At 40.4% G+C, this 24,824-nt stretch overlaps 1 protein-coding gene across 4 annotated transcripts in view; it reads right to left on the bottom strand.

Annotated features, from left to right (window-relative positions):
• The window catches only part of pcsk5b (proprotein convertase subtilisin/kexin type 5b), a 75,307-nt gene that overhangs the window by 6,226 nt on the left and 44,257 nt on the right, over positions 1-24,824 (bottom strand). For 2 of the 4 annotated variants that reach the window (XM_018668399.2, XM_018668398.2), the window contains exons 17-30: positions 22,811-22,895; positions 20,540-20,643; positions 20,237-20,375; positions 18,913-19,028; positions 11,158-11,260; positions 10,646-10,782; positions 8,309-8,509; positions 6,672-6,740; positions 2,318-2,378; positions 2,083-2,228; positions 1,540-1,746; positions 1,214-1,297; positions 825-1,011; positions 508-722 (exon numbers count right to left, since the gene is read on the bottom strand). In XM_018668399.2, the coding sequence (XP_018523915.1) occupies positions 508-722; positions 825-1,011; positions 1,214-1,297; positions 1,540-1,746; positions 2,083-2,228; positions 2,318-2,378; positions 6,672-6,740; positions 8,309-8,509; positions 10,646-10,782; positions 11,158-11,260; positions 18,913-19,028; positions 20,237-20,375; positions 20,540-20,643; positions 22,811-22,895 (1,854 nt within the window). Of the gene's footprint in view, positions 1-507; positions 723-824; positions 1,012-1,213; positions 1,298-1,539; positions 1,747-2,082; positions 2,229-2,317; positions 2,379-6,671; positions 6,741-8,308; positions 8,510-10,645; positions 10,783-11,157; positions 11,261-15,077; positions 17,255-18,912; positions 19,029-20,236; positions 20,376-20,539; positions 20,644-22,810; positions 22,896-24,824 lie in introns of those variants that run through there. The other 2 variants (XM_018668401.2, XM_018668400.2) reach the window with 2 other exon arrangements.

A 24,824-nucleotide genomic window follows, 5' to 3' on the forward strand; every position in this document is an offset into this window, starting at 1 on the left:
GGGCATCGCTGCTTCTTTACTGTCTCATGTTGGACTGAGGGCAAACTGGAGACTACAGTGACTCACTATTGTAGAGTGAAGTGATATTATGAGGCTAGCTGGTTAGCATGCTGACTTAAGTTGAAGAAGTGATAGAAGCAAAGCAAGAGTTAACATTGGTGTTGCTTTCCACCACTGGAGGCAGCTCTTGGCGAGTAATGGAATTAAGTTTGATGCTGAACTTGCAATGTTTCTTTTAGAATGGTAAGTAAACAGCTGTTATTGCTAACATTGGCTACGTGGTGATAGCAAAAACTTACATATCACACCTTTAAACGTTTTAATTGTAAAATCATTTTTTATGTCAAGTCATTTCATTGACACCCATCATACTTTCTAGTAGTTTAATACTGAGATGTAGCATGTATGAATTTTAGTCATGAAGTTGAAGTTATGAAGTACTCACAAGTACTATCACAAAAATTATTCTGATAACACTCATGCTGCTCCACCCAGCATTCTACTCACTCTTACAGAGACTGTCCTCATTGCACTCGACACAGTGGCCTGGACAGCGGCGGCATTCTGTGCCTGCAGTAAAATAGCCCTCTGGACAGTGGGACATGCAGGAGCGGTCCAACAGCAAATACTGCGTCTCACAGCTTAGACAGTGAGAAGAATTTCCCTGGCAGGATGTACACTCTGGGGCACATGGTTGGCATTTACCACTTTGAGGAAACCCTCTGAAAAAGAGGCAGTGATAGGAGAGAATGAGGGATCTTTGATATATTATGATGCGTGCATGTTTGTGTACAGGTCCAGAAATGAGAGAACATGACAAGCACCTCTGACACTCTATCACACACACTCCATTTTGCAGGTAAAGCCCACTGCGACAGCGGTGGCATTGATTGGTGTCCTGGCACATGACACATCCTTCTGAGCAGCCCTCACACCTGCCAGATGTCTTGTTGGCAAATGTACCAAGTGGACAACGAGATGTACACTTCTGTTGAGCAGTCAAAAAACGACCTGAAGACAGAAAGATAAATCACACCACTGATACAAGACAGAGGTTATCAGTAGTCAACAATTTCTATAAATTTATGATAGATTTTTTATCATCTGCTCTCAAAGATAAAATGTGTACTTTGATCTAAGACAAGCCTACTAAACATTCTATAGTTTTAGAGGCTGGATCTGATGATGCAGAATACAGACAGAATATATTTACCTGAGTGGCAGCTTCTGCAGTTCTCTTTCCCTGCAGCAGAGCAAGTCTTACACGTGGAGTGGCACAGCTCACATTCATCCTTATCTGGTGACAAAAAGAAAACAGAAACCAGGACAAAATAGTAAGACGTGAATGACAAGAAAGAGAGGGGATGGCCCTCATAACTAACTCAAAGAATGTCAGATGTGATGAAAAATAGACCAAGGGATATGTTATTGAGTACCTAACGACAGAAAAATATATCTCACTGCAGCACTCTTCACCAGTTTCATTTGATAGGTAATGTTGACAACATTTAGAAGCTGCTTAAATACAATTTGCCGTACCATTTCTGAAGTGGTTCTCAGGGCAGGTGGCCATTCGTTTCCCCTCCAGACACTCCCCATGATCCAGTGTGTATCCATCCTCGCAAGAGTCACAGTCATCATATTGTGGCCCTCCACAGGTACGACAGGCACGGTGACACGGTTCGCAGTCCTGACTCTCCTCATCCACAAAGAACCCTTCCCTACAGTGATCCACGCACTCTCCATCTGGACACACAGATACACTTTTTATACTTCATCTATTTACCATTAAACTTCTAATTCTTTTAATGAAAAAAATAATTAGTCATATCTGACACTTGTACTTATTTAACAAATGACAGTATTTTATATGAAAATCTGGTACAGATCACAGTTTCCCCCGAACTGTTTCTACATGGGATGGTTAAAGCATCTGAAAACAGTATGGCAATACTGAAATTACAGGCCCATCCTCTTTACCAAATCTGAAGGATACTGAGTCACTCATTCGGGCCCCAGGAGTTTATCAGCTGATCCTCACACTATAATTCATCCCAAACTTAGAAATGGTTCAAATGTTACCAAAGACGTAAAATCCCTCGTCACACCAGTAGCACTGGGACTGGTCGCAGACCACACATTGTTTGTCTTCGCATGGAGCACACACCATGGTGTTATTTGAACTGTATGTCCGATCTGGACAGGACTGATGGCAGTCTGTGCCCAATCTAACCAACAGACAGACAGACAGTGTCAATATTAGGACCAGTGAATATGGGGGTGCAGCTCAAGGAAACCGTCAACCAAAGAGACTTACTGGTAGTAACCATCTTCACATTTGAGGCAAACAGTTTCCTGGTCCTGCTCTCCTGAACCCCCTGTGGTGAAGAGCACAAAGAAGACAAATTAAAATGAATGAAGATGAATTAAAATGAATCATTAACATGAGATCGGGCATGTTGTGTATTCTGGACTTAGTGAACAGGCTTTGTGTGCAATCCCATAGCGATACAAAAAAGATGGATCAGCTTTAATATTAATTGTTGCAGCTTCTGTTCACATTTAAATATGATGTTGCAGGTTTTACACTTTTTGAACTGGCATGTATAGATGAAGCAGCAGTCTTTCATTTACAAGCAATAATATAAAAGATAATATAACTGTCACGGTAGGTGTATGTGTATGTTTTGTAATTAACGTAGCAATGTGGAAAAATCCCCCATCTCGTCTACTGTGCTCCCAAAGGCAGCACTGTGATTTCTCCAAGCCCAGTTCTCTTTAACACCAGAAGGAGGCACTCTGACAACACACAATAAATGTCCTGTCAAGAGTGAATGAATGACACTCTCAGATTAATCATCTGTGAGAGTGATCAGTGAACTGGCAAATAAATCTAACCCAGGAGCTTTCAAACAAATGTCAAAGACAAAGAGTCACTGTGGCCATTTCAGCTCACACCTACGATATCTGTTAATTTCTCTTATCTTGAAAAGTCAGATGCTGCTGTTGTGTTATACTGTGTTAGTGCTTTGTGTGTGTGTTGTCTGCTCAGCTTGCATTGCAGGTGTACTTTCACTGAACAACACAAAAATAAGCATAATGTGACTGACAGGTTATGTAAAACACTTGGATATTTGCTGTTTCTGTGTGTGTGTGTGTGTGTGTGTGTGTGTGTGTGTGTGTGTGTGTGTGTGTGTGTGTGTATGTGTGTGTGTGTGTGTTTTTTTTGTTATTGGAGACAGGAGAACATATGCAGGGGATATTAATAAGTAATTCAGGTGTTTGTGAGAGAGAGAGAGAGAGTGAGAGAGACACTTTTTGTACACACACCAAAGGAGAAAGTTCATTTTTCTTCCAAACTAATTAATTCCAGCTGTCAATCTAACTGGTAACTGAGGAAGAGACACGCTGTCATCCCTTAATCCAACAATGTCAGAGCAGGACAGAGGGAACAAGATGGTGAGGGGGGTAGGGGGTGGGGGGCAAGAGGAAGAGAGAGAAGGATCAGACAGGAAGCAGGGAGAAGGAGAGAGAGAGGGTAAAGGAGAGATAGAAGTGGGGAGAGAGAAAGATGGAAATAACTTCTTAAAAAGCCCCTTCTGCAGACTTTCCCTTGGGACATTTCATCCTCTCCAGAAAAGCCTCCATCGACCCCCACACCCCATTCCTCTCTCTGTCTCCTTCCAGCACCCACAACTTAACACTGCACTGGTTTGCACTTCAATGCGGTCGACAAGCCACTACCTGTGAAAGCAATTACTCATACAGAGGGAGACTGGGAGAAAGGAAAGGTGGGAGGGACGGAGGTATAGAACAAGAGAGAGGGAGTGAGGAGCCGGAAATCGTGCCTTCAGGCTGTGTCTATGTGAGGAGAGAAAATAGCGCCCGCATAAATATTAACTGTGCAAGCCAGGGGAGAGGGGGATTTCAGCAGAATTTAAACTGGCATACACATCCTGAAGTATGCACTTGTGGAATGTGCAAGCGAGTCTACATGCACTCACAAGCTATATATAACATTACCAATCACATTAATGTGATGATCACTTAATCTCAGTAGAAAAGGTGATAGATGAACACCTCGAACCATCACTTCAGTGGGAGAAACTGATAAAGTGTGTTTATCAAGAAGTGTTAGAGAAGTGGATTTCATGATAGAAAAAAAAGAGAGTAGATGTGTGAGCATAATGAAGTGAAATATTCAAGAGAAAGACAAGTTCAAGCACAGAAAAGAGCATCAAATCAGCTGAACACTGGAGGTGAGATGAGCTTTAATGTGACAACAGCCTCTGAACAGAAGGAGTCCAGCTCCTCAGCAAAGGAGCTGTAGGATTACTGCTTTCCCAAAGCTTTATATGACCAGTGAATATCAATGGCAGTTGATATTGAAACAAAGTAGACAAATCGTGGTGTACTGTGCAGTCTTTGTAAATCATCTTATCATGAGAAAAAAAGGTGTTTCCACAACCCATCTTGAGATGTTGTAAGCAGGGAATGAAAGAAGTGAGAGCACAGACGCCCAGGGAGGAGGAATGGTGATGTTCACTGTAAAACTTAAAGAGAGCGTTGAGACGTGCCAGCAGCACTGCTACTCACTCAGTAACAGAGGAAGCGATGGGGCCATGTGCCAAGGAGGGCAAAGATAATGAGGGGTTGTTTTTTTTAATGTTAGGTAAAAGGCAACTTCTGGTGAGCCAGCCTGAGAGAGCTTTTGTCACTGGACTACACAAAACATGTGTCAGTGCCATTCCTGAAATTACACAGGCAGATTTGAAATAGGACTGATTCAATTATAAATATTTTTCAAGCCCTCATTCCATGATTAATGTGTGCAGCATGCAGAGAGGATTAAAGTGTGTAAAACTGATGATGAGTTAAAAAGAAGTATTGAAGTAATTTGATGGGGGAGATAGGACTGAATAGGTGCTGCTGCATCTTATCACACACGGTCAGGCTGGCGGGCTCATTGATAGATCTCTCACAGCACATCACAAACTAACACACAAACACACACACACACACACACAGTTCATTTATTAACTGGTTAGCCCATTCTTAAAGGCAAGGCTCACCCAACCTGTGAATTGGAGTTTGCCTTCAGAGCACTTGTATTGCTTTTGAGTAATTGTTGCCATTTTAAAACTAGTAACCAGCCTGTTTAGTGTTTTTACAAACATTAAAAAATGACACAATTTTGCAGTGAACTTTTCCTTTACTGCATAATGGCACGTCTTAAACCAATCTAATCCTAATTATGATTTAAGATCTACACGCAAAGTAACCCCACAAAAAAGTGAAGTCCAACCAAGGCAACCTCACATTCTAAAAATGTCCTCATATTACTGTAAATGCCTCAAACGGTCTTCCACAACCTTAGAAATGCAGGATGACACATAGTGTGAGCATGCACACACACATATCAGATGCCAGTCTCAGACACCACACGTTCTGTTTCATCTTCACTTTAGCCCGTAGCATCGCGTCAAAGGGCCAATCATCTCAAAACCCTAATCTGCTGACTGACTTGTTTAGCTCGCAGAATTGTGATTACTAAGAGCGGGTGGGTGGCAGGGAGGTTGCGGTGAGGGTGAGAGTGAAGAAAGATATTCCACCCAGAATGCATAATGACATAATAACAGCCCGTCTCCACCTCAGACGAGTTCAGCACAATAACAACTTTCTATGGTATGTCGGTAATCATCTCTGGGAGAAGGAAGTGCTCTCGTCTTTATGTGACTTGTGCCGGCAGGGTGAGGTGGAAGAGGACAAGGAATGAGATTTAGGGAGCACATGCTGTAAGTTTTAACATTTCACATTGCTGTGAAAAAAAAAAACAACAATAAATCTTACCCAAAACGTCATTTGCAGGGAAATAGCAGATGAAAAGATACTGGCAGTATTTACCCAGGAGCAGAAAATCATGTTTTTTTTTGTTTTGTTTTTCACCCTTCGCAGGTAAAATGGATCATACTGGAAGCAGAGATGTCTGCCTCCGACATTAGTTAGATTTCAGGCAGTTTTTCTGGTGAAGAAGATAATAAACATGAGTCCTGCAAAAAGAGTATAGAGAATATCAGATTTCTGCACCTTGTCTAATGTGGTAAGGTGTCTGATAATTAAGGAAACCTGCAGTTAAGTGCAGTGAAGTGGTCTATGTTTGTCCAAACAACTTCACTACAAGGTTTATTGGAATAAACAAAATGTTCATTAATTGCAGAACCTTACATTTTAATAACTTAGCTTAGTTGTTGAGGCTCATTCAAGTTAATTTATGATGATATATCTGCAGTAAATAGGGAGCCTGGAGCAAAGAGTGAGGTGCAACAGTAATCAAAGGCAGCATCGTTGGTAGATGCAGGCACCCCACAGTAAATCCATTATTAGGTGCCATGTCTTGGGTCATCCTCAACATCTCACTGTATCGCTCTCCTGAGGACTAAATTGACAGAAGTCTTCAGTTGCGACGACAGTAAATGTAGAGCCGCACAAGTTTCATTCATCTGCAGTCACTCTCGCTGCAAGATAGTGTGGTGTGCCCTGTAGTATATGCAATATATAGCCGCTGCTGAAGCTATAGTGGATTTGTTTTTATTTCTGCAGTTTGATCGATGAAGGAGGTGAAAGAGGCAGGAGGAGAGAAAGTGAGGAGCGAGAAAGAGATGTCTACTCACTGCGTTTACACTGCCTGCAGCCCTCGTCACAGTGGAGACAATCCTCATTCTCTGCATCTGCAACCTCACCTGATGAACACAAAACAGTGGATCAAATATATATATATATATATATATATATATATATATATATATATATATATATATATATATATATATATATATATATATATATATATATATATATATACACACACACATATATACTTTTGTGAAAAAGTATTTGCTCTTTGTTTTGTTATGGTCTGCTTTATGTCTGAGAAGAAAAGAGAAGAGAAGAAATGGAAATTCAGATATAAAATTTAAATAAAATAACATTAACAGCTGGCTGGTCAAACAAGCACAAGAGACAAACCCCACCACTGTCCACACCACCAGTTTTGCCTGCTGCAGAGTTCAAGCCATCTGAGGAGCCTGTTGAGACCTGCCTACAACATATGATAAGAATTTGTTTCATCCTCCCCCTCATACACTTTATATCACATACTAACTCATCATAACTCCTTTACCTCAGTCTCACATTCAGTGTAGTGAAGCTGAAACTCCCCACCTTCGCCTCTACCTCTTATCTCAAATATCTCAAAAAAAACATCTCACTCAAAACATTTCAGCTTTTTCTCGATCCTCCTCTGGCTGGCATTCATGTTTGATCTCATGCGATGAGATAAAGTGCAACGTGTTCATCTTTCACAATCTCCCTGATGGCAAAATAAATTCAGCAAACACTCTTTAGTTGAACAGATTAAGAACAGAAAGTGGAAGCCAGAGCACATCGGCACCAGGCAGGCCTAGACAGATGAACGAAGTTAAGAAAAGTCATTGACTCCATTTGTTTGGAAGGACATTTTCATTTGTTTCTCTTTCAAAAATATTTCTTCTGTTTCATACAGTATTTAGCTACAGCATCATGTATATGTTTTTCTTCTGATAAATGCAGACTCCTTCATTGCTAAACTCATAAATGTCAAAAGCACCATAGAAAATTATCTGAATCACCACTGAATCACTGACATGTAGCTTTATTAATGAAAGTTCCCAAACTTTCAAAAGCACCTTGAGTCATTTATGAAATATTACTGTTATCTCCAGAAGCTTAAAATTCCTTCAGTGAGCTGCACATTTTTCACACCTGACACAGAAATCCTAATGTGTTTAGTACCACACTGTACTGGTTCAAAAAAGCCCAGTCCAAAGAATAGTTTCCAATTCTTTGGTCAGTCTTTGCATATTTCTATTAAACTGTGGCTTGGAGCTCTGCATGTTGGCATATTTTCTGAGAGTATTTGAATTTTAATACTTGCTTTAAAATGAGGTCAGTGTGCTACATGTGTGTTCCCTGAGGTGACGTTTTGCCAAATTCAGGCCAGCTGTGCGACAGTGGTGCTGAGCAACAGTGGCTGCGATTTAAAATCCCTCCCAAACTCTTCTTTAATTTAACAATAATGCTGCCTACATTTAGAATTAAAACAACACATTGTCTTATTTATGCTCATGTTTTTTAAAATGCAGCATTACTCAAAGCGGTGACCCCTGTAAAAGTCACCCAACCTTTGCAATGTGAAGTTAACAAAATGCTTTTCATAGTGACATGAGTAAACAGACATGTAGCAAAATGTGGATATTTCTGCATCTCTCACCTGCACTGCACACCAACGGGACGCAGTGGCCATTTCTGAGCTTGTGTCCTGGGCTGCAGTGGAGGCAGTGATCTGCAGCCATGCAGATGAGGCACTCCTCGGGACAGGGCTCACACCGGTTTCTTGCAGAATGGAAGAACCCCTCTGGACAGACATCCCGACACTGACCCTGAAAGAGGTACCTGGCCACTTCAAACTTGTCTGGATGGAGCGAGAAAAGAAAAGGAGATCAGTGCGGGAAAATGCTCTTAAGGACAAAAACTCACAATGCACAAAACAGGCAGATAGACTCAGACAGGAACTCATACACAACGACAAAAACACAGGAACAGACTTGTTGGTTTGTCCGTAATTCATCACAGATGAACACTGAATGGTAACACATTGACAGCAGACAAAACAGTTTATTGCAGGTCTGAGCAATTTTTAGAAAGCCACGATAAGGATGTTTTTATTTTTTTTTAGTTTACAGAGTGCAGGGTTTCCATGTTGCTCTTGTGAACATGTCTGTCTTGGATCATTTATTGATTTTTATTTATTTATTTATTATTTTCACATCTGAATGGCAGAACATAAGCTCAACTGCTTGTCCTTAACTTGGATTTTTTTCATCTTGAATTTTGGTGTTTGAATTTCATCACGACAATTTGACTTGAACTATATAATTTGAGCAACTTGAACATACTTTTGTGAATATCAAAAACCTGAATTTTCTCTCTGAATTTGTATACCGTGATATGTTTTTGATATTGCACATCCTGGAACTACCAACTGGAAATTTAAAACAGGTGAATTCAAACCACACAAATTGATATAAATTCAAATGTCAACACTAAGTGTTAAGTAGTGGTTAAATTTAACAATTAGGTTTTTAGTTGCTTCTAAGATTCAAGTCCTTCCAGCCTGTCTTTGTCATAGACATGAAAAAAAGAACCTCTGTACTGGTGTGCGTAACTGTGATTTCATGTGCGTCTGGGCCTGTGTGTATCAGTACTTTTGAAATGGACACTTTCATATTTTTGATTAGCAACCTCTTTTCTTGTCTTCATATCTTCCCTTGTTCCTTGTTACACTCCATTCTGCGGCTCTTTCATTTTTTTTCTCCCTCCTCTAGAGACAGCAGGGGTGTACAAACTCCACATTACTATCAAAGGTCAGTATCATGAATACGTACCAGCATGCAAGTGTGTGTGTGGGTGACTGGCCAAGATAAGAGAGGTTGTTTTGAGAGAGAAATGACACAAGGAAGAGACAGATGGAGGGTCTCTTCATGTTATTATTGTTATGTCTCATTGAGCCTCAGACAGACCTGCAATTAAATGGAACCACATTTGCAAACACAGTCTGACAAACTTGCCGGCTAATTGAGTGTGTGTGTGTGTGTGTGTGTGTGTGTGCGCGCAGGTGGGGATGAGAGAGAGAGAGTGTGTATGTGAGGGGGAAATCTGGTGTTAATCTTCTCCTTGGCTGTCTGGTATCTTAAAGTGTGTGTGTGTGTGTGTGTGTAGGTGGGTGAGTGCGTAACAGAATCTCCCCAGTGTAAATACATTCATTCTGACAGCTATAATACTGTCTGTGACACCATGATAAACACAGTTATTACTACCACCTTCAGGATGATATTTCTTCAGCTGTGAGCCTCTAATGACGTCCGGGTTTTATCACAACGATTGTTTTTACACTGATAAAAAAAAAAGGGCTGGGTTTTTATGGACTTTGGACTGGCTGCATGGGATCCTAGAAAACTTACCACAAAGTAAGGTTTTTCAGTCATCAAATCCAGGCACAGTTTGTCCTTTAAGTCAGCTAAAACTTGAGAGATGTGCAGTGACCTCTGCTCGAGGATAGAACCACAGATGACTGATATCCCCCTTTTAACACATCTATCAGCAGGCCTTGGCTGAATTACTGCTTTAATTAGATTCATTTACTTTTAGAGGATTGATTGGTGGAGTCTGGCACAAATGAGCCTTAGCTTGATCCATGTGAAAAAGCACGATTTCACTTACATTCCAGTCACAGCTAGATAGATGGGTTTTTAAGCAAACACCTCTGCAAAAAAAAAAAAAAGAAAAGAAAAAAGAAAAAGAAAAAAAAAGCTACCTGTATCAGTTCAAAGGCTCAGAGCGTGCAGGCTTTATATGGTGGGAAAGAAATGGAAGGGATTGTTCAGATGTACAAGAATGTATTGATGTCTTATCTGCACTAACTGGTGCACCTTTTTCCTGACAGTTGAAGCAATGCAATTTTCATTTACACTACAATAAAAAAAATAAATGTTTTTTATGTGCATTTTTTTTTAATCAAACAAGGTTTTCAAATCCCAGGTTAGTGTACCTCTGTCACAGCTGGTGCAGTTGTCTGGTCCCTCATCAGTACACTCCTGGCAGGTGTGGTGACAGAGATAGCACTGCCTCCCCAATGCGTAGCGCCCTGTCTGGCAGCGAATGGGGCAGCGTCCATCATCAAAAAACCTGCAAGTGGAGTGTGGTTCATAATGAACGTGCAAACTCAGCCCAAGAAGCAACACAAAGTGACAAAAAAACAAAAACTAAGGCAACCACTATTAGCTTTGGTTATTTCGTTAGCAGAATATTTCTCAACTCTTGTAACGAGCTACTTTCTACATCTGCAGTGATGGTTACTTGAACTGTCTTTAAGCGTAACATCACTTCTACTAGTGAGTAACAGTGTCTTTTTTGTTCATGTGGACCACCATGTTTATCAGGTTTTAGGTCTTCACCTTTGACAGTATGTGGGTTAGTTCCATTGGAGTACTGTAAGTAAACCTCCTCAGCAGTATTACATTGTATCTTTTGAATGCAGGTGTATATGTCAGGGGTCCTCACCGTGTTGGAGGGCAGCTGATGCAGTCCTCTCTCTCCGGACCTGTGCACTGCAGACAGGTGGCATCGCACAGGTGGCACAGTCCGTGTTTACTCAGGTACTCTCCTACAGACAGAGACAAAGAGTGAACGACATGACCTCACACCTACTGCCTGACAAAGTCTGCCTCAAGGTCTTTCTAGAACCACTTCCCGCAAAAAAAAAAAAAAAAAAAAAATCCTCAACAACTAATTTCATACTTTGGTTGCTCCATGTTTTGTTTTTATTTGTTTACCAGATTTGTTATGTGTGTGCTCACTTCTTCTTTTTTTTTTTTTTTTTTTACTTGAGTGACTTGAGTTGATGCTGTGATGTGTCCTAGTTGCACCAATTAAACCAACAGTCAGTTGTTACTGTTTCCATTTCACTAAAGGTCCAGCTCATTGTCCTCTAACTTCTGGTATCTCCCACAGAATAACAAGTATATCTCTTCATTTCTTTTTTGTTGTTTATTTTGTTGTTGTTCTCTGTCTTGTTTTCTTATTATGTGCAAATGCATTTCACAGGTTTAAAAACATCTTTGAAAATAGTACTCTCAGGAGTACTTTCTAATTGCTGAGTGCTTTTACAATAAACAGATATTTGGACTTTAGAATTTAGTTTTGCCTCTTGTGAGCTTGAAGTAGACAGATTATCATAGTTTAACCTGTAAAAACTCATACTCAAACCCTTTGTTCGTTGAGCTTGTATATTCCCTCCATGTTTGTGTGCTTTCCTGCCACAGTCCAAAGACATGTGAACTTGAACGTTACCCAAAAAATGTATTTGCCTGTTCCACCCCTGGTGACTCTCAGGGCTGCCTGGGGAATTTTCAGACCTTGAACAGGACAAGCTGAGAAAAGATTGTTGGAAAGTACTTCATATTATTTAACCAGATTTGAGCCGAAGACTTAAAAGGGACATTCCATAAGCAATTACTTTTAATGACCTGTGCTAGTGACCAGGTAATGGAAATGAGAGCAGATCCCTGGCTCAACTGCATGAAGGAGAAACAAGTTTGCTAACTGGAGCAGAGGTGCAACAGAATTATCTACCATATCACAAAGAGCACATTTGGTAATAATACCAACTTCCTCCTTGTTTGCTTTTCACTTGAGAATAAAATGCCTTCTTACAGCCCCATGGTCACATCCTCCACTGCTGAAAATGTTGAAAATGTGCGTAGGTTTTGGAAGGTCGGAAAGTTTTTGTTGCAAAATGGAGTACAGGCTGGAAATGGAGTTTTGGGTGCCAGAAATCTTGACACCTGGCAAAGTAATTGTTGAGTCACTAGCATTGATAAAGACATTATCACACTCCAGGTTGTGACACATACAAATCGCAACTATTGTGCTTGTAATATTATAAAGAAATCATGTTTACCAAATTATCTTTTGGTTCGCCCGAATGAGTGTTACATTAACTTTGTTCAAATTCTCTTAGGGCAGTCATAGAATTTATAGAAGCTATTGTGTCCAGTGTTGCTGGAGGATTAAGGGAAAAAAAGTTCCAAAAACCCCATCAACCTTCAGCTTCACACTTGAAGCACTGAAAAGAGCCATAACAAAAGAGGCATAAACATTGTCTCCTATCCTACCTTTGTATTAGACAAAGGTGACAGACACTGGCTCAGGCATAAGGATGGAGCTGTGTGTGAGTGTGAGCATCCTTCAAGGCAGCGGCGAGGTTGTCTCTGCTCTCTGGCTTTCTGTGAAAAGCTCAATTGTTCCTTTCAAAACAAAAGAGCTTCTTTGTGTACAAACACAACAGGCGGTGGCTTCCCATTCAGCAGAGCTCTGCTGAAACCATTCAAACAGCCCCCTAATAAACGCCGTCACTCTCCTTCACACACACATAGAGACACACATGCATATACAAACTGTCTCCCTGTCTTTCTGTTTGTCTCCCCCTCACTCATGCACACAAACAAACAGGGAGCCAAGTTCTCAAGGGATGGAAAGCCACGCAACTCCACTCAGCAAAAGCAGACACTTTGGACTCCCACAGCCAGGCGGGAGAAGAATGGCACAGAGAAGAAAGAGAGCCTGTCACTCAATGGGAGTAAAACTTTTCCTCTGTTATGGACTCGGCTGACCTTGTGAGGACATTGACAGTCTACTCTGTCAGGAGAGAGAGTTGTGTTGGCAGATATCACACTGACATCCACCACACCTGGTGCTGAATCCCAATTCCCCGGCCCTTCCACCTTCTGATACCTGCACATACTTGGTCAAAGAAAGTAGAGGAAAAACATACTCACAACACCCAGCAGGTGGTCAAGAGAATTTTAACCACATAATTTATCCGTGTTCCTTCTTCTTAACCTAGGTTAAGGCATACTTTATTAATCCCAGAGGGAAAATTTGTCCTCAGTATTTTCACCTGACTGTTTAATATGCCAATGCCTTGTTACCTAACATGCATGTCTTTAGGGGTGGGAGGCACCTTGACAAAACTAACATGGCATGAAATGCACTTCACAAACAAATATTTGTTTGAAGTTTGGTGAGGATCAAAATTAACGTGCAGACTTTTATTTAATCATTAAATAAAATAGATTTGCATGATGGCTGTGGAGAAAAAATATTACATTGTTTGACTTTATGAGACTTGTGGGCTTCCCAGACAATTGTGCTAAGTGATGAAGTAGGTCAGAAATAGTACTACAGGGTTATTCAAACACAAATTGTGTCCTGCTATACTACTGGTCAGAGCTGGCAACAGCACTGTGAATAAACCATCTTGAACTGCTTACATCAGACATGAATAAGGCAGCATCAGTGAGCTCATGAAAAGATTTTTGGCAAAATCCACTTACTCAAATTGAATTGTTACATATAATATTAATATACCAGTTCTACAATATGGACAGGAACAAAACGAAACAAAAGATGGTTGTATGGGGCTGACTGGGAGAGTGGTTACGGTTACTTATATAACACCTACTTTTATTGTATATTAGAGACACAGAATCTCCTATATACTGCAAGTGTATCAAGACTGAGCACTAGCACTGAAGGCTATGATACCATTATTATCACTTTACAATAAATATCTTGCGGGTTTGAATGCAGCTACTGACAATGAGGAAATTTGTTATTTGCTGCACCCTCTAACAGAACAGACTGAAGTAGTATATATTGACATTGTTTGAACTATAGCCTAGGAGTTGCTGATATCTGCTGCTATAATATGAATTGCTGCTGTCTGGCAAGAAAAGGAAATGCCGAAAAACAGAAACAAGAAAGTAAGTTCGATATGCAGGCATATCTCAGCCCTTTCATGAATGTAAAACAGCTTCAACTAAATTCACATTAACATAATGAAGTTTGTGTCTTAAATGAGTCTGTAAATCCTTGCATTGATGACCTGTTTTTAACTTCCACCTAATTGTCACTGAGTGCACATGTTTCCCTTTAAGTGCTCTGCCCAGGGCATGTGGAACTTTCATTTAGTCAATCTGATTGAATGTTGAAAAATAAAAAAATAAAAGAGTTTCTGAAAGCAATGATCTGAATATCAACAATCTTATTCTCCTTCATGAAGGAGTGTTTTAAAAAAAAAAAAACCTGTTGGAGAGTGAAGTGAGAAACTGATGAACAAACAATGCACTGTCAACATAATTAATGAGAACTGAAAACAAAAACATGAACAGATTAAACATTTTAATAAGAACACTTAAGTAAAAAAAAAGATTTTCAAAACTAGGACTTTGAGTAACATTAATAATGCATTGTCACAGATATGTCACAGGTACACAATAAAAACAGCTTTTATACGAGGGGTGTGTGTGTGTGGGTGTGTGTGCATGTGTGTGTGTGTATGTGTCTACTAACACACAATCTAAAGTCAATTCAAGTCATCTTAAACAATGACCAAGAATAAGTTTTTGTTAACCAAAACAGGGGATTCATCAAGCTTTATTACAAATCATCAAGAACCATAACCAGTTGACAGTACAACAATTCATCTAATACTGTAAATGCTCAAGCTGCAGGTTTGAAAACCCACACAGAATAAGAATCTTAAACATTATTTTATTAAATTTTTTTGCTGTTCTTTGTTAGAAACCAGCACCACCAGAATAACGTTTGACTTTCATCGGGTAAGATTCAGAGACAGACAGGGGGAGAAACCAGGCGTCTGAAGTCTGCCGGCCTCAACACACAGTACAGTTTGGACTCAGTATGAATTAACATTTTTGACACACTCCTGGTTCTGCTGTGATGTTGCCAGTTCACTTTCAGTTTTAACAAATATGATGTAAATAGGGGGAAAAAATTGATTGCCTCGTTGTGTTTGTTTTCCAATTTCTCTGGGGTTGACTGAACACAAAGTTTCGACTGCCAAATGCGGTTCTACATCTAAATACTGGACAAAATCCTTTTTCTGAAATAACTGAAAGTAAAACTGTTGCAGCTCGGATTTGCACCACAGCAGTTTGCTGTCTGTCTGCCTGTCAGAGACCTTTACCTGCAGATGAAACATGATAACAGCAGAAAATGTTCTGTGCCGATCATTGACCTTCTGTGTTCAAAGTGTGGAGCAATACTTCAGTTGATACGCACTGCCATTAAAATGAAATGACGAAAAGATGAAACTTCTAAAATTCTATTTCTTCTTTGAGAACAGTAACATGTAGGGATGCACCGATACAGATAAAATATAATTATTGAACAAAATTCCCTTTATCGGGGTGGGGTTGTGGGAGGGTGGGGTTTACATATGGCACGTGGAAAATAAAACCTTGTAACAAATATAAGTTATGTTACAATTATTTTATCCAGTGACAACAAAATAATGGTGGGGCTTTAAATTGTTCAGTCACGGTAACGGATGGAATCGATACTCAGTTTTGGGCAAAAGTTTAGCGTCCAGAATCTGCACCGTGAGTGAGAAATGGGCATCGGTGCATCCCTCGTACCACAAATTCATTATGACTCACTGCGGCGTTTCCTTCTCTGCAGAAAGCTCCGGAAGGAATGACTATCGACTCGTCTTGTAGTACCTCTGGAATGAATCAATGCTGTCTGGGCTTACATCAAGAATTAATGGCATTCTTCTTCTACACACACCAATAAAGACAAACACACACACTATTCAGAGGGCAGGTTTATGCTTTTAAATAAATGAAATGAGGTGGTTTTGGTCAGTAACGTGCATCAGTCTTGGCGTACAGTGACACTGCGGCGTCTGTAACTTCAAGTGACGGCTGATTTATGTGTCTGAGTTCATGTTTATAAGTGTATGTGTGTGACATATATGCATCATTGTGCTGTGTGTGTGTGTGTGTGTGTGTGTGTGTGTGTGTGTGTGTGTGAGTGTGCATATAACTGTGTGTGAATTTGTCTTCCCTCCCCTAAACAGCCAAAGTCAGCCCAGACAGACATTATTTTCACATTACTGAGTGAGCTTCTTTTTTTTTTTCCTCTGACGTATATTTACAGGCAGAAAACCAGGGCCTTTCCTACTGTATGTTCACTTTCCATCTGTTTATCGTTAACACTGGAAAGAGAGGAGGAAGAGGAGCCAAAATAAAAATGCACACAGACGTATTCAGAGTTTCACAGGCTGAGTGGCTCCTGTTTTTAGCTATGCTTCCTACACTGGCAACAAAAAAGAAGGTTCAATTATTTTGGCATCGATGCTTTGGTCACAAAATACCGACACTTTTATTCTTTTGTTTGTTTTCACTTTTGTTTTCATTTGCTCATTTGTTCTTGAAATAAGTCCCAGTCATTTTACACCCTGACCACGTGTGTGTGTGTCCCAGTACAGAAAAAAGGTAGGTTTGTTGTAGTCCTGTCATCGCACCTCCGATGCAGTCCCTTTAAGAGGCACAGATTCTCTTATAAATTATGTGACTGTGAATGAGTGGGCAGGGGGGGGCTTGAGAAGGAGGGGTGCCCCCTGTGCCCCCACATCCCCCCCGGCACTCCCTTTTAAGCCCAGTGAGTACGTCCCGTCACCCCTTTTGCGAGCACGTTCTGCAGCACAGTTGCTGCAGCACTTTCCTCTGGCAAAGATTGTTCTTTTTAACGAGCACGCAGAAACTGCCTTCCGCCCAAGATTCTTCATTTGCTTTCCACAGACCAGGAAGAAGAGATACAAGGGGAGTTTGGAAGGAGGGGAGAGGGAAAACATGCACACACACAAATACATGTGGAAAAAAAACACACACATACATACATACACACACAGACGCGCGCGCGCACACACACACACACACACACACACACACACACAGGGTAGAACCATTAGAAATGGTTGAACGGCAGGCAGAGCCACATGATTGGCCAGGAGAGGATTCAGGTAACAGGAAGATTTTTTTTTTTAATCCAATCACAGGTGATGTTCATCAAGGTGGAAAATGATTGTAGTCCAGTGGAGTGATTGGATCCATGTCAGAAGAGAGGGAAAACAGAGTTGGGAGGAAAAAAAAACACAGAGAGAGAGAGAAAACAAACATCACACAATTAGAAAATTGAAGAATTTTGAAATTCACAAGTTGGTGTCATTTTACAGGAAACAAAGTGGACCACCAGTCTGAAAAACCTTTAAGCCAATTATTTCACTTATCAGCAGCACTTAAATGTACTGGTCACTTTTGAGCTGTCAATCAACGTTTCACCAATATGAAACCAGTTAAGAAGGTTGGAAACAGACTGAGTGTGCACTTTGAGCTCATCGACTGAAAGGTCACACTGTGCAGACATTTCTCTCCTCTGAGCTTTATCTCATCATGAGCTGGGAGACTTTTCGGCCACAGGTTCATTTTAATGAGAAGGTCACGGCAAGAGCAGTGAATCACACGCAAAGCCTCATAATCAGACTTTCACCTCAGCTGGTTGGTGAAAGACAAGGATATTTACATTAAAAGATCAATAGGCCAAACATGCAAAAGACTAGACAAGCAGAGCAAACAGAAAATGTTGAGTGCAAGGAAAGACACAAGACATATGAGAAAGTTATGGTAGAGCAGCACGTTATATGGAAAACAATAAGAAAAGGGATAAAGAATAAGTAGATGCTTCAAGAAACTTTTTAGTTATATATGGTTTATATATGGTTTACAGTGAAAACCAGGAAAAAGGTGAGTTTATATCAGAATAAAATAAGAATGTGTGAGTGTGTAATCCCAGAGAGATTGTATATTAGTAAAATGCAGACCATGAATGAGACCTTTAGATAAAGTACACAAAGAGCAAAAGCAAGGACAGATCACCTCCCTGCTTTGAGGCTACAATAGAGCAGTTTAACTCAGAAGTTAGAACTTAGTGCAAAGCTCAAAATATTAAAAAAGAAGGCCATAGTTGAATCCTCAGCTTTTCTTAATAAAGCTACCTTTTGCATTCATCTTATACCCTGTGGCATATAACACAATTTAATTTAAGTGGAGATGCAAAATAGCTTAGAGAAAGAGTTAAGATGTAAATCTGCATCTCTGAGGCTTTTGGTGCTCTGATTAGCTTGGATTGTTTAGACCACAATTTGTGCATTTTGGCCTTTAACATTTTAGCAAAAAAAACAATACTGATGTGAATTAAATAAATGTGTTTTTTTTCCCTTCTGCAACTCTGTCCAATTAAGTGCCCTGGAGAGTCCAAGTCTTTAGCGAAATCTCACTGCAGACTGTATTAGTATGCATTATGACAACACATTCCTTGTGAGAGGCAATGCCACAAGTATAAAATAAACACATAGAGACCATCATGTTAATAAGAAAGCTGACAACTCACCATCTTTGCAGATGGTGCTGACCACGCAGGCTCCTGCCTCCAGATTGTAACCACTGACACAGCTGCTGCAGTTTCTTTCACCGGGCCCCAAGCACTCGTAGCAGCTATGGTCACACCTGTCGATGATTGTATGAAGAATTAGATAAGATAAGATAAGATAACCCTTTATTAGCCCCCCAATGAGGAAATTTACAAGATGTAGGTCTAGGCAGCACTGAACTGTGCTCACATATCCTTGTTGAAACATGGAACTGTTCTTTAAGGAAAATTCAGCTGTCTTTCACTGACTGGCATTCATTGTTTTGGCCTATTTGGTGTGATTTGGTTAAGTCAAGAGAGTGAATTTTGAACACAGGCATTACCACAACAACTAGATAAGAAAATATCTAAAATAAAAAAGGGCAACAATAGAACACAGCTATTGATCCTGCTAGTGTGAAAATGAGGCAAAACATTTATCTGATATGATCTGATGGGGGAGCTGACAAAGAATGAAGGAATCGTGTAAGGTAAAGGGTCAAGTGAGCAATAAATAATTCAAGGTAGGAGAGAAAAATTGCAGGGAGGAAAGTCCACCACAAGGACCGATAAGAAAAGCAGCCAAGACGTCTGTGGAGGAGTTTGACTGCGCGTGTGATAGGAGGCAAAGTAGTCATCAAACTGTCATCAAAGATAGGAGTATGAGTATGTTTACATGTTCTTACCCTCCCCTATATCCTCATCCAGGTTAACATTACTTAAGAGTGAGGCAAAAGAGCTGTCTGTTGGAAAACTGCTCACAGCTTTGAGATAGAAATAAAGACTGCACCAAATGGTAGTTTTGAATGGCTGATCAAAATGACGTCAAATTCATCAAATTATAAGTTGACAAAGTTTCATGCTTTTATAGTAAACTTAAAATGGCAACAAGTCCACTATTGTAAGTATTCCGCTTAGACTTCCACTTAGGAAGGGTGGCAGTGAGTGAGTGTAATGTTTTCTGACTCAAAGAAAAATGGCACCATTCCTATTTACTCATATTACAACTGGGACTTATAGTTTCAAAGTTTCTGTTTCATAGGAGATGCCGGTGTCTGAGTCATCTGGCCACTCTCTCAGATTGTTAAATGAGAAACCAGACAACTGGGAAATGCAAAGATTGTTCTCTGTAGAAAGAACAACTAGTGTTAAGAAAGTACAACCTGGGCTTAAAGTCTTTTTTTTTTCCTAATGGCAATTCACACTTGATTCCCTGAGCTCCAGCTTCCCTTATTCATCTCTATGGACTGGAGATCTAAACGTTTTTCACTGTGGCGTCGAGGTGTTGGCTGGCGTGCTGACTCACTTCTTACAGGACCTCTGCACCTGCCCGTTGTCTGAGGTCTGCTCTGACAGGTAGTAGCCAGTGCTGCATGTTGACACACACCGCCAGTCCTCAAGTAAATAGCCCTCTGCACACTTAGTGCACGCCTCTATACCTGTGCCTGAAAAAACACATGAACACACACTTCAGGGCATGTTGTTAGGGCATTTAAAAATCAGATGATAAATGAAAAACATTCCTGAAGTGTTCATTATGACTGCAAAAGTACATGCTGTACTGCATAATAATTGTAATTCTAATAGAGATGGGGCTACAATTTCCTACCTGCGCAGGTGGCACAGGCCCGATGGCAGGGTTCACAAGTCCTTCTGTGGCCGTTGTAATAAGTCCCCGGGTCACAGGTCATTTGACACTTGTTACCTTGAAGGCTGGAGAGAGAAAGATAAAAAATACTTTGGTAAAAAATATATAATGTCCTTTAATTAGCAACATAAAACCGACGCAAGCAGCAGCAACTGATTCTCTGCTAACACAGAGAGAAGAAGCACCCTCGTATTTCCAAACAGTTTACAGCAAATCAGTAAAAGTTTGCCTGTTACAAGCCAGCTGCTAATAAACAATTTTTAAATATTTAGGGAGAATGGGTGTACACATTAGCGGCTGACCTCTAGTTCGCTTTTTGACTGATGTACAGGAATGTGATGTCCCTTTAGATTCAAGTGCAGTCACAACAAATTTGTTGTTTTGACCAAAATATACAAATGATTTTGGAAGATGTGTGGGGTAAACGTCAGTTAGGAAGCAGGTTTAGAGGATATAAAGTCAGTTCTGTGAAGTCACAGTGAGGACAGGTTGGTGAGCTCGCTGTGCTGAGCTGAAAAACAGCTGGTCTGTGTTAGCTAACGTTTCCCAGAAACGATCTCGCCTGGTCCTCTCTTCCTCCTCAGCGTCTAACCAACCATGAATGGTGAACTGAATGGGAGTAGGGAGAGTTGTGTGTGAATGTGTGTGCATGTGTATACGTGTGAGCATGCGTCTTACTGTGGTCTCACTGGCATTTGGAGGAAATTATGGCTTACAAGTGTCCCCACCTCCACCTCTGGCTACACTGAACACTTCAAGCCCGGTTCAAGACCACAATATGTTTTAAACACTTACAAGTGTTTCCTTCGTGACCTATCAGAAATTCCAGCGCTCTGAAACGCCCTATCCTCTGTCAGGTCAAGTGTAGTTGGAGTGGTTTAAACAGGCTACTGTGAAATGGCCAGAAAATGAACTGGAACATGTCTGCATTGATAACTAAATGGTTTAAATCAGAGGTTCCTCAAAGCAAGGATCACAACCCAAAATGGGCAACAGCTCCGCTTCTTGTGGGTCTCTGCATGACACGAGTATATGTGGGCTTTAATAAGCCTGGGTCACAGGGTGAAACTCAGTTTACTCAATTTGGGTCCCAAGTGGAAAACAGTTGGGAGGCCCTGGTTTCACTGGTTCATGCTGTGAACCCAAACCGCAATGTAACATAATGTGCTGGTCTACATTAGCAGCACTGTATCCCTGCAGTGGTTAAAGGTTTTTCATCCTCAAACCACAACAATGATATTCAAGCAAAACTGATGCAAAGACATAACTATTTGTACTACTATGACAGAGGGCTGACTGTAATGGCAAACCAACATAGAGCAAGCTGTAATTTATACCAGCAGGTCTGGTAGTAGCAGGCTCAGGAGTACATTAAATGTTAAGAGGCTTTTCCGAGCACAGAGCCACAGAGCCAGATGGATAACCAATTTTACAATAGGGACAATGCGAAAATAACTCATTTGTCTCTGCTGTTTACATCTTCAATTTGGGTGAATTCTATGTTATATGTAGCCAAGCATTTAATCTTTTCAGACAGAGGACACATTGCTGTCTTTGTACAGATGAGCACTGGTCAAACTCACTGAACTTGATTTCAAATTGCAGTCCAAGTTTTAGTCAAGTCATTCTTTCAAGACCACTGTCGTAATTAGAGGTGACACACTGACACTTCCTGACTGTCTTTCCTCAAGGCGTTCCACTTTTTTGTACAGACAAGAAGTGGCTAATGTGTGATGAATTGTGTAAAACATAAAAAAGGAGCAAATGGACCAGGAGTGTGAGAGACACACACCTGGTCAATTTGCTGCATGAAGTGACTGTACATGTCAAATTGTCAGTTACATAAAGTTATACTGCCGGACACAGTACCCTCCCTTTCTAATGTCAGACAGGTGTGGGGAGACAGGGTTTCAGACACTTAACAACCATCCAACAAACACTTCCATTTAGGCAGACTGCTGACTCCTTTAGAGTTCAAGTGGTTAAGTAGTTGAAATTGGGCTACCAGACAAATTTGGGCAATGCTCCAGACAGAGGAAATGCAGAGTGATTTCAATGTATTTGCAGTACTATAGCGTTACTATGGTAAAAAATTAAACACACTGCAAGGTATAAAGTGTATAGTCACAACTTATATAGCAATTGACACAGCAAGACTGAAATCATTTGCATGTCAAGACTTAAACTAATCAATGACTGGTTAGGTATTGCTCAGTGTGACTTCTGGCTTACCTCATCCCAGGTTTACATTCTGTGCAGATATTGGAGGTGTTGCATTTCTTACAGTTCTCGGGACATCTTCTGCAAATGTTGGAATCTGGAAGACAGAGGGTGAGCCAGTCATACACAGTGGCTAATAGGAACCAGAAGTCTGGTTGCATTAGAAACGAAGAGAGGGAGCAAAGGGGGAAGACGATAATGAAGAGAAGGAGAAGGGGTAAAGTGAATGAGAAAGACCAGTGAGAAAAGTGGAGGAGGAAAGGAGAGGGAATAAGCAGAAGAAGGGGGCAGATGAACAAAACAGGAGGACAAAAGGCAGGGGGAAGAGATGGCAAGAGAGAGGAGGGGGAAGAACGGAAATGTCAAAGGGCTAAAGCTGCAGGGATGAAAAAGAAGATTGTAGTGTTGGTGAGGGAGGATAGGAATGTAGATGAATATTTCAAAAGGCAGACTTAAGGCAATGACACGCTTTGACACAATGCACATGGACACTTCTGCCTTCAGCAGCAACAAAGATTGCCAAAAACATATGTGCATAACATGTTTTATTGTTCGTGGGAAACCAGTAGACTATTTGAGAGCAGACTATGGCCATTAATCAAAACTGTTATTTCTACATTTCCGAAAACCGTTGCTTACGTATGACACATCCTTTATGGTTTTATCTGGAAAGTCATACAGTCAGAGCTAAGAGGAGGAGACTGCGAGTAAGAAAGGGATTGTCGGTTAGATTTTCAGTAATCTGAAAATCATTAAAGGGTGGATGCAGGATATGGACAGGTCACAGGCAGATAGATAGAAAATGTTCTCTTACTTTTGCCTCCCAGGCTTTGCTTTCCTATTTTAGCTGAGAAAATCAGTGCTGAAATGATTACATGACTGACCACTTAGTGGATCAAAAGATGATTTATCGCCAGTTTTGATAATCGCTATACAAATTTGTTTAAGTAATTTACCATGTAGAGATGCAAAACATTTCTTGATTCCAACTTCTCAAACGTGAGGATCTGCTCCTTTTTTATACTTTCTTCGGTTAAATATCTATGGATTATAGAGTGTTGGTTAAACAAAACAAGCAATCTGAAGAGTGAGCACCACTTTTGACTCTGGGGAGTTGTGATGGGCATTTCTACCATTTTCTGACACTTAATCAATAAGGAAAACAACCAGCAGTTGAAATCCTAGTTACAATGTCAGGAACTGTCCACATATTGTGCTTACATGGATTTTGACTTTTTGACATAATAGTCAAATTATAACACTTAATTCAGTTGATACCACTCATAGCATACAATAGATCCCATAGTTTTCATTAATTTGTGCATAATTAGGTCAGTATCTCTTTTAAAAAAGTTATCTTGACCAGTAATAAAATGTGTCCACGTGTTGATAAAGGCAGGAATTCACCTTGGCTTGCTGTCAGACTGACAAAGACAAAATAGACTCTAGATAGCTCATTTAACACAACACAATACTCGGCTGTGCCAACATTTCAAAGGAAAAAAGTATCCACTACATCTTGGCCTGCTGAAATGTTATGATTGAACTTGGATCAGATCACATCAGATCTGCTGCCAGAGACTCTGAGAGCTGCCAGGACTTACACTGTGTTGGCTGCAAACCAATATATAGACATAATTATAAGATATACATAGTTCCAGCCTCCCATTCCTGCCTTACTTTCATCCAGGCTGCCATACATCTTGAACATAAGACTAACCAGTGAATACATACATTTAGTACATACTGTACGTTAACACCGCTGCCCTACTCTGTTCATTATGAACCTGTGTTTGACACAGAGAAAACAAGACGACTTCTTGTAAACATAGTCAAAGACAATCCTCTTGCAAACCTGTTTTATTTCACGTTTTATTCCACTGTAATCTGATGAAGAAAAATATCTGCTTACTAGCAGGCTTTTCAGTCCTATTGGGTTCAGCAAGTGCATAAAAAATAAACAAGTGGTTAGACATTACATTAAGGATACAATGGCATTCTGAGATAGTGAACTAAAACACCATTT

This window comes from Lates calcarifer, linkage group LG13 (assembly GCF_001640805.2).
Source record: "Lates calcarifer isolate ASB-BC8 linkage group LG13, TLL_Latcal_v3, whole genome shotgun sequence".
NCBI lineage: Eukaryota > Metazoa > Chordata > Actinopteri > Centropomidae > Lates > Lates calcarifer.